Source organism: Vipera berus (assembly GCF_964194415.1).
Source record: "Vipera berus genome assembly, chromosome: 2".
NCBI lineage: Eukaryota > Metazoa > Chordata > Lepidosauria > Squamata > Viperidae > Vipera > Vipera berus.
The window spans coordinates 225,422,480-225,432,002 of NC_138203.1; the positions used below are offsets into that span (position 1 = coordinate 225,422,480).

The window sequence follows — 9,523 nt, forward strand, 5'->3', positions numbered from 1 at the left end:
ATACATTTAAGCTCTACGTTTTGGCAAAATTGTATGTATTTAATTTTATTAGAATTCATTTTTGTGCAGAATTTCAGGTTCTGTTTCTTCTTTTAACTTTTTCCTATCAAGATAACTGTTCGAAATATTATACAGTTAAAATAGTTAGGAAATTTATCTCCCCATTTTCCTCTTTCTTCTTCAACTGTTTATCCTATTATGTTGTCTTAACTACATGAAGATTTAACTTACCGTACATTAAAGGTAAAGGTAAAGGTTCCCCCGCACATGCGTGCTAGTCGTTTCCGACTCTAGGGGCCGGTGCTCATCTCCGTTTCAAAGCCGGAGAGCCAGCGCTTGTCCGAGGACGTCTCCGTGGTCATGTGGCCGGCATGACTAGACGCCAAAGGCGCACGGAACGCTGTTACCTTCCCACCGGAGTGGTCCCTATTTTTCTACTTGCATTTTTACGTGCTTTCGAACTGCTAGGTTGGCAGAAGCTGGGACGAGTAACAGGCGCTCACTCTGCTACGCGGCACTCAGGATTCGAAACGCCAAACTGCCGACCTTCTGATCGACAAGCTCAGTGTCCTAACCCACTGAGCCACCGCGTCCCTTTAACTTACATTAATCCTATGTAAATAGGATTAATTCTCAATCAAATATAAAATACAATGTTTGGAATAAAGTATTATGTTACACTTAATTTAATTTAATAATTTAATAATTTAATATTTGCATTTGTATACCGCCCTTTCCCTGAGGACTCAGGGCGGTTTACAGGGAATTAAAAATCAAAACATACAAAAGTTAAAACCAATTAAAAAGCATTAAATTCACCCTGTACATTAAAACCCCAGTTAAAATTTTCTCCTCAGCCTGGGCCCGAGAGCTCAAAGAGCCAGGTCTTCAGGCCCCGGCGGAATGATCGGAGGTCGGGAGCAGTCCTCAACTCTACCGGCAGCTGGTTCCAGAGGGCAGGCGCTCCCACTGAGAAGGCCCTATCCCTGGGTGTCACCCGCCGGCAATCTCTCACCGGCGGAACCCTGAGCAGACCCTCCCTGTGAGAGCGCACTGGGCGAAGGGCGTTTGATGCCGGCAGCAGGTGTTCCCTCAAATAACCCGGACCCAGGCCATGTAGGGCTTTATAGGTGATAACCAGCACCTTGAATTTCACCCGGAGGGCAACCGGAAGCCAATGCAGCTCGCGGAGTAGAGGTGTTACATGGGAGTATCGGGAGACCCCCATTACAACTCGCGCGGCCGCATTCTGCACCAGTTGAAGCCTCCGAGTGGTCTTCAAGGGCAGCCCCATGTAGAGAGCGTTACAGTAGTCCAAACGGGAGGTCACAAGCGCATGAGTGACTGTGCGTAGGGCGTCTCGGTCCAGATAGGGACGCAACTGGCGCACCAGGCGAACCTGTGCAAAAGCCCCCCTGGTCACGGCTCCTATGTGATCTTCAAAATTGAGCCGTGAATCCAGGAGGACGCCCAAGTTGCGAGCCCTATCAACGGGGGGTAACACCTCACCCCCCATCGTTAAAGGTGGAATAACTTGGTTAACCCGAGACGCCGATATGCACAGCCACTCAGTCTTGGCGGGATTGAGACGAAGCCTGTTTCTCCCCATCCAGACCTGAACCGCCTCCAGGCACCGGGACATCACGGAGAGGGCATCACTGGGTTGGTTCGGGGTGGAAAGAAAAAGTTGGGTATCATCAGCGTACTGGTGATACCCCACCCCAAAACCACGAATGATCTCGCCCAGCGGCTTCATGTAGATGTTGAACAGGAGGGGCGAGAGAACCGACCCCTGAGGGACTCCACAAATGAGAGACCTCGGGGCGGATCTCTGCCCTCCTGTCAACACCGACTGCGAGCGGCCCTGGAGGTAGGAGGAGAACCACCGTAGGACGGTGCCTCCCACTCCCAACCCCCTGAGACGCCGCAGCAGGATACCATGGTCGATGGTATCGAAGGCCGCTGAGAGATCTAATAGGACCAGGACAGAGGAGCAACCCCTGTCCCTAGCCCTCCAGAGATCATTCACCAGCGCGACCAATGCCGTCTCCGTGCTGTGTCCGGGCCTGAAGCCCGATTGGTACGGGTCCAGATAATCAGTTTCCTCCAGGAACAGAGGGAGCTGATGCGCCACCACACTCTCAACAACCTTCGCCAGGAAGCGAAGGTTGGAGACTGGACGATAGTTGTTTAAAACAGCCGGGTCCAAAGCAGGCTTCTTGAGGAGGGGTCTCACCACCGCCTCCTTCAAGGCGGCAGGGAAGACACCCTCCTTCAAAGAAGCAGTTATTACTGCATGGAACCAGCCTCGTGTTCCCTCCCGAGCCGCATAAGCTAGCCAGGAGGGGCACGGATCCAACAAACAGGTGGTGGAGCTCAGTCTCCCCATGATCCTGTCCACATCATCAGGGGAAACAGGGTCGAACTCAGTCCAGATAACGTGCTCAAGACCGCCTGATTCCTCCACATCAGACTCTGCCCAGTCAGAGTCCAAGCCGGTCCGGATCCGAGCGATTTTGTCCGTCAGATGATGACTAAACTCCTCGGCTCGTCCCTGCAAGGGATCCTCCCTCACCTCCTGGTTAAGGAGGGAGCGAGTCACCCTAAACAGGGCGGCCGGGCGATTATCTGCGGACGCGATAAGGGCGGCAAAGTAGTTAGACTTCGCCGTCCTTATCGCCGCAAGATAAGACCTTATGAAGGTTCTTAACTGCAATCGGTCGGATTCGGATCGGCTGGATCTCCAACCGCTCTCTAGACCTCGTCTCCGACGCTTCATCTCCCGGAGCTCCACAGAGAACCATGGAGCCCAACGGGATCTGCGCCGAGTCAGAGGTCGCATGGGTACAACACAGTCGAGTGCCCTGGTGGCAGCCGTTTCCCAGGCCTCCACCAGAGCATCGACTGGGCTGTGGGTAAGGGTGATAGGTATCGGCCCAAGCGCCCTCTGGAACCGGTCCGGGTCCATTAGGCGCCTGGGGCGGAACCACCTGGTCGGTTCCGCCGCCCAGCGGCGGGGGATGGCATGACGGAAAACCAGCCTCAGGAGGTGATGATCTGACCAAGACAGAGGGGTGATGGACGGAGAACCCCCTCCCAGATCATCCAACCACTGTCCAGACAGGAACACCAGGTCGAGAGTATGATCCCCCTCGTGAGTAGGGCCCTCAATAACCTGGGTCAGGCCCATGGCTGTCATGGAAGCCATGAACTCCCGAGCTAACTCCGACGACCCCCCCAGTGATGGCAGGTTGAAGTCACCCAGGACAATAAGCCTGGGGAACTCCACCGCCAACCCTGAGAGGGTGTCGAGCAGCTCAGGCAGGGCTGTTGCCACACAGCTGGGCGCCAGGTATGTGAGCAACAAGCCCAACTGAACCCGAGGACCACATCTCAAGAGGAGGGATTCACTCCCGGCCATCTGGACAATGGTGGCCTCCCGGGGACACAAAGTCTCCCGAATAACCACTGCCACCCCACCACCCCTGCCCTGAGCCCGTGGCTGGTGCAGCACCCGGAAACCTGGCGGGCATAACTCGGTGAGAGGCACCCCTCCCTCCGAACCCAACCAAGTTTCCGTGATGCACGCTAGATCCGCACATTCCTCCTCGATCAGATCACGGATGAGGGGAGCTTTGTTAACTACGGATCTAGCGTTAAAATAGACCAACCTGAGCTCAGGGGCCTGATCACCCTCATCCCCGGGTAGGAGGGTGCTAACCGGAGGGTCGGAGCGCGCCACCGCTCGGAGATAGCGGGGGCACGATCCCAGATGTTGATATGGCCCTCCGCGCAAACACCTGCTGCCATACCCTATCGCCGTGGGGATTCGATGCCCCACCCCCACATTCCCAGCGCCAGCAGCCACCTCCCCCGACCCCGTCCCGTCGGGACCTCTAACAGGTCCAGACTGAGTGCCGGTTACAAATTCCTTCCCCACCCTCCCCTTCCTCCCCCTCCCTAACCTCTTAAAATAACCGGCTAAGAATCTTATCAGGGGCCTCTTAGCGCGTCTTAACTCGAGGCCCCTGTCCAAGCCCAACCACCTCTCGGAGTCCCAAAGCTTGGACCCGTCATTAAGGGGAGTATGGAAACAGGCGACAGGTCGCGCCCATGAGGCAGGAACCGCCCTAAGGCGGTTCTGTACTTAATAGTAGAGAAAAGCAATATTTTAATACATATTCATCAGCATAAAATCATTAGCGGTTTCAGAAAAATAAATTAATGTACCAAAATTGCACTGACAACAACCATGGATGGTTTCACAAGAAATCTCACAAATTCAGTTTGTTTATGCTAGTTATTGAAGGTTAGTAAAATGCTCCAGTTTATCTTAAAAACATCTTCCATTACCTGACTTTCTTCTGTGAGTTTAAATTCCAACTGAAATGAAATTGACTGACACTTTCCTGACAGCTTATAACTTTGAATAGTTTTAGATCCATCTATAATATAGAAATATTAAAATACATACATTAAAGTGATGAGTAATCCTTCAGTTATGTGTTATTTATTAATCAATAACATTTAAAAGCTAAGCATATTTAATATAAGATAGTTCATTAATGCAGCAGTCTATCAATAGAAATAGGCAGTGCGGTCTCTGCCAGCCACCAATGTGGCTGGTGGGAATACACACACACACACACACACACACAGAGAGAGAGAGAGAGAGAGAGAGAGAGAGAGAGAGAGAGAGAGAGAGAGAGAGAGAGAGAGAGAGAGAGAGAGAGAGAGAGAGAGAGAGAGAGAGAGAGAGAGAGGTTTTACACTTAGCCTCACAATTGCCCCAGCATTACTCAGGAATTTAAAAGAGCCAAAAGAAACTCCTAAGCCGAGGTTTCAGCAAGCAAACTACTTTTATTTTGATCAAAATAGAGTTGGGTGGCCACATCTCTCTTTGTGGATGGTAGAGAGATGAAGGCAACAACCAGGAAAGATGTCTTCCACCTTTTATACCTTTCCAGAACAGAGAGATCTGGTCTTGGTACTAGGAACCAAAAGGTACAGAAAAATAATTCCTAGATGATGACTCATACACAACAACCCAGGCTCCACCATAACAGCTTTTCCCCCTCCCCTCACCAGGCTCTTTTCATGTAAGCAATCACCTGTACCTGAAGCATGAAACATTTGCTTTTATATAACTAATTTCCCAATATAAAGCACCTACAAAGTTGGTTGCACATAAACAAAGATGATTACAAAGTATCACTACTAATATCAATATTACTAACATCAACCTTAAGCATAATAAAATCTCATGAAATGCCTCTAGGACATTAGACAATGAAAATGACATATAGTTTGACTGCATTACTTTATCTGGAAACATGTCTGCTTGCTCAAAAAAAGTACAAGGTTTACTGGTAGAGAATACCAGGGGCTATAGGAAGAGAGCAACCTCACAGATTTGCCTTCTGTAAATGTAACTGGGTACACCTACCATAGGCTGTTCTGTGAATTAGGTTAGCAAGCATGCTCTCAAAAGTCCAAATAAGTCTGCCTGACAAAAAAGGTACAACAGAGCTTGGTTTTAAATATTGTTTTCTGGGAAATGTGATAAAACTGGTGGTGGTCTCAAAACTCTGCAGCTACTTCAGTAATGCTGATTAACTGCACCCATGTCAATTGGACTTTAAGTTGAGAAATGGTTCAGAGCTGGCTTGCATCACCTTGGTGGATGAAACTGGATCGGTGAATGCGACCCAACGTGGCTCTTGCAGTTTTTGATACCATTGGCAATGTTATCATTCTAGTCCAGGGGTCAGCAACCTGAAACAGTGAAAGAGCCACTCGAAACCAGTTCCCTCACAAAAGGAAAAACTGGGAGCCGCAAAAAATGTGGGCACATGCGCGTACATGCGCGCATGCGCAGAACAGGGTTTGACTGAAGAGTGGAGCCAAGGTGAGATATGTACCTACCCTGCATATTTGAATTGATTGGTTGAACCTTTTTAGTCCCACTTTTTTTTTGGACTGCATATGGCAGAGGACTGGGAGCCGCAGGAGACGGCTGAAAGAGCCGCATGCGGCTCCGGAGCCGCAGGTTACAGACCTGTGTTCTAGACTATCTAGGAAGGCTGGGGCTTTGGGAAGACTTTTATTCTTCTTCTCAGGCTTGGATGGAGGTGGAAGACTATCGCTGAACCCATGGCATCTCATATTATTTCGTCTAGTTCCCTGTGCTTTTCAATATCTAATGAAACTGTTGAAGTATAATAATAATAATTTATTAAATTTATATGCTTCCCAGCTCCTAGTAATCCTGGTCAATTAGATCTTCTATAGGTTTGGAATGGGATGACATCCAATTATATTATTTCTTATCCAAGAAAACAATTGGTAACCTGGGAAGGATTAGTTTGTGGCTAAAAATTCCAACCTAATTTAGTGGATTCTTCTGAATAGAAGATCAAGAAAGCACAGAGCATTTGAGAACAAATCTCCTGCACACTTAGAAACTGCCAAAGAAAGTATTATATATTCCTCTTTTGTTACTTGAAATTTAATTTTGTTTTCGAGTTGTTGGTGTTATTTGCAAAACTTTGAGTTCTCTAGGAGATATTAGATTTATTTCATTCTCTTCCTCATTCTTTGAGAAATGGAATGCAGCAATGGAAGATAGCATAAAATGTTTGTATTCCAGGAAACCATGTTTCTCTGAAGCATGATTTTTATTTATTATGTACCACTTCAATCCAAATTAGTTAAAAATGACCAGAAAACTGTGGTTCACCTAAACTAGAATAACAATAATACCTTGAATTTGTATATTAGAATAGTTTTGGGGGATACTTATAATGTTTTTATTCAAAAAATGTCTTAATCAATTACATCCAATTTTAGTCCAATTTGGGGACTATGGTATAAAAGTAGATGTTTAGTAATTATCCTGACTACTGAGCTTTGATTGACCAGTTTGATTATCTGTGGTTTGAACTGTAACACTTTCTCCATTTTAGGTACTGAATAACAGCTAATAATTTTAATTTTATTAAAATATGGCAATATTTGCAGTTAGAAATATGTTGAATCAAAACAATGTATGAAGTGTGAAAAAATATGTAATATTGTGACAATCATTAAAATACCTACTTTTTTCCACAAGTTTACGTGAATAATGTGTAAAGAAAATGCCTGTAAATTTCATTATAAATGAGAGATCAGCTTCCAACAAGTGGAGTTGAGTTTCCTGATCTGGAGAAGATTCGGATTGCTTCAGTTCTTCAGGCTTTTTTCTAAGTACAGTAAGAAAAACTTTTATCAGCTAGATCTAAATGAGAAACCTCTAGTACATTGGCAGAAAAATTATGTTAATGAACAAACATTTTTATTTTTCCACAGGTTTTTTATCTGTGTGAGAAAACCAAAGAAATGTATAAGATGAATGGGTCTAGGACTTAACAAGGGATGTATTTTTTATATTACAAGTAGATGACGCACCATGTAACTTACAGTTCTTTCAATGCCCCAACAAGTACAACAATCCTCTTCGTATATATTTTTGAGAGGTCAAGTATCTTCCAGTTTGAGATACTTGATGCCAAAACGTTTGCAAAACTCCTGTGCAGAAAATAATTAACTCATGTATCAATTTTACCACATGAGATTACTCAATCTAAATTTTTGAGGATATTAATGAGGCTCTCTGTGGATTTAATTAAGGCTGAGCCATGGAATGCTCTATTTAAATTCTTACTAAAGCTGTTTCATCCATAAGACATCTGGTTCCTCTAAATATGGATTGTCAGAGAACTTGAAGTTGAATAAAAATTATTGCGCTATGGGCTTTGTCCTACGTTGATTTAAGAAACCCATTTAGTAGTATTAAATCATTAGGTATTTTTGGTCAACTTATTATAATGAAACATCACAGAACTCTTATGCTATTATGTTTTAATGTTTAATGTTCCCAAATTTAAACATGTTCCAAAACGCTAAATTTAAGACTTCTTATCCTTTGGAGACGGAACAATCCAACTGCTGGCCTACCTTTTATGCAAAAGGCATGTTTTCTATGCAGAAGGCTTTATAGAAAACTATTTTGTATATTGACTAACAGTTTAATAAAATCTCTCTTAAAGAATATATTTATATTCAACATATTTTGTACACTAAAATTTTGATCTTAAGAAAATTCTTAGTAATTGCAAGCCAAATACATGCAGCACCTGTGTTCCCATCCCCCAAAGATCCAGATGGAATTGGCCCAATTGCCCTTTTGTAAGGTTCTGCAGATCTTGCTGTTTCTTCAAGCATTTCAGTCAAGAGAGTAGGCTAGCCATATTAGCCATACGTTTTTATCATTAGAAGGTGTCAACACCTTATTGCTTTAATTGTTGGGTCTTAATCTCTGTAGTCTGCCCAGTGTCACTTTGGACATGGGTATCCATGTACATTATTTAAATAAATAAAATACCTACATGATCTCCATTACTTCTGCCTCGGTATATGCCACTGACTGATGTCGACTGTGTTCATATTCTTCTGTTAGCATTTTAATTTCTTCTTCCAAAGACTTAATTTCATCTTCGCAAGCCTGAAGTTCATTGCTATTCATTTTTTGGACACTTATCTTCCTAAAAAATAAAAAAAAACTAATATAAATGCAACAGTTAGGAAAAAGGGAGAAAAAAAATAAGTTGCCTAACTTAAAAGATTTCAGTTTGATTCCACCAGTTTGCTGAAAATAAAGAAGCATTATTATTTGCTTTCTTGGAAGATGTTGTGGAAAGCTATCCTTGAAATATCACTTAAATTGTAACAGTATAATTCTAAGGATTGTAGCAAATCATTAATGTGGGGATTAAAATATGAATTGTGACACCCCATGCTCCTAGGTTCCAGAAGCAAAAGGGTGATTCAGCTAACATATAATGCAAGATAGTTTTGCGTGAAGCAAATTTAGAACCTACGTGTTGTATTTGTCTGCTCACGTTCATTTTTACAAGCCTAAAATATATATTTACATATATAGTTCCAGAAAAATTACACTCCTAATTCAGTAGGGCAGTCTGTGTTTGCTGGACCACGGCTTCTAATTGGTGGCCAGTTTTGACAAGCAGACAAGCAAGCAGTCCGAGTTGTGATGCCAGTAACCTAGTCGCCTAATATTGGGGATCCTCAGGAAGAAACAGTTGGGAGTTTAGGGGAAAGAGGAGGAAGGGAAAAACACTCCTAGGTCTCTGTATTGTGTGAAGAAAGTCCTAAAAGCAAAACAATCCCTAGCGCGATATGCTCACGGACTACCTTGCCCGGGCGAGACCCCGCTGATTTCCTTCGTTAGCCCGCCGATCAAACTACCCGAAAGCCGCACCTAAGCAGCCCCTGCGCCGATTCGAAGAACCCGCCAGAGAAAGTTGTCTCGGGCGCTGCCATTCTGCAGAATACGGGGGGGGGGGAAGAGAGAGAGAGAAGAGACGGAAAAAAACAAAAGAGGCTTCGATACTAAACAGGTTATAGGTCTTTCCTTTCTGTGTCACTTTACATTAAATTTCATACTACTCGGCAACAAAACATT

The 9,523-nt window shown here is 44.7% G+C and overlaps 1 protein-coding gene across 1 annotated transcript in view; it reads right to left on the reverse strand.

The window, feature by feature from the left end:
• Window positions 1-9,276, reverse strand: part of CENPP (centromere protein P) — a 162,647-nt gene extending 153,371 nt beyond the window's left edge. The window contains exons 1-4 of the mRNA XM_081317420.1: window positions 9,253-9,276; window positions 8,441-8,582; window positions 7,099-7,270; window positions 4,354-4,445 (exon numbers count right to left, since the gene is read on the reverse strand). Of these exons, the coding sequence (XP_081173546.1) occupies window positions 4,354-4,445; window positions 7,099-7,270; window positions 8,441-8,563 (387 nt within the window). The 5' untranslated portion in view covers window positions 8,564-8,582; window positions 9,253-9,276. The remainder of the gene's footprint in view (window positions 1-4,353; window positions 4,446-7,098; window positions 7,271-8,440; window positions 8,583-9,252) is intronic.
• Window positions 9,277-9,523: the final 247 nt, after the last annotated feature.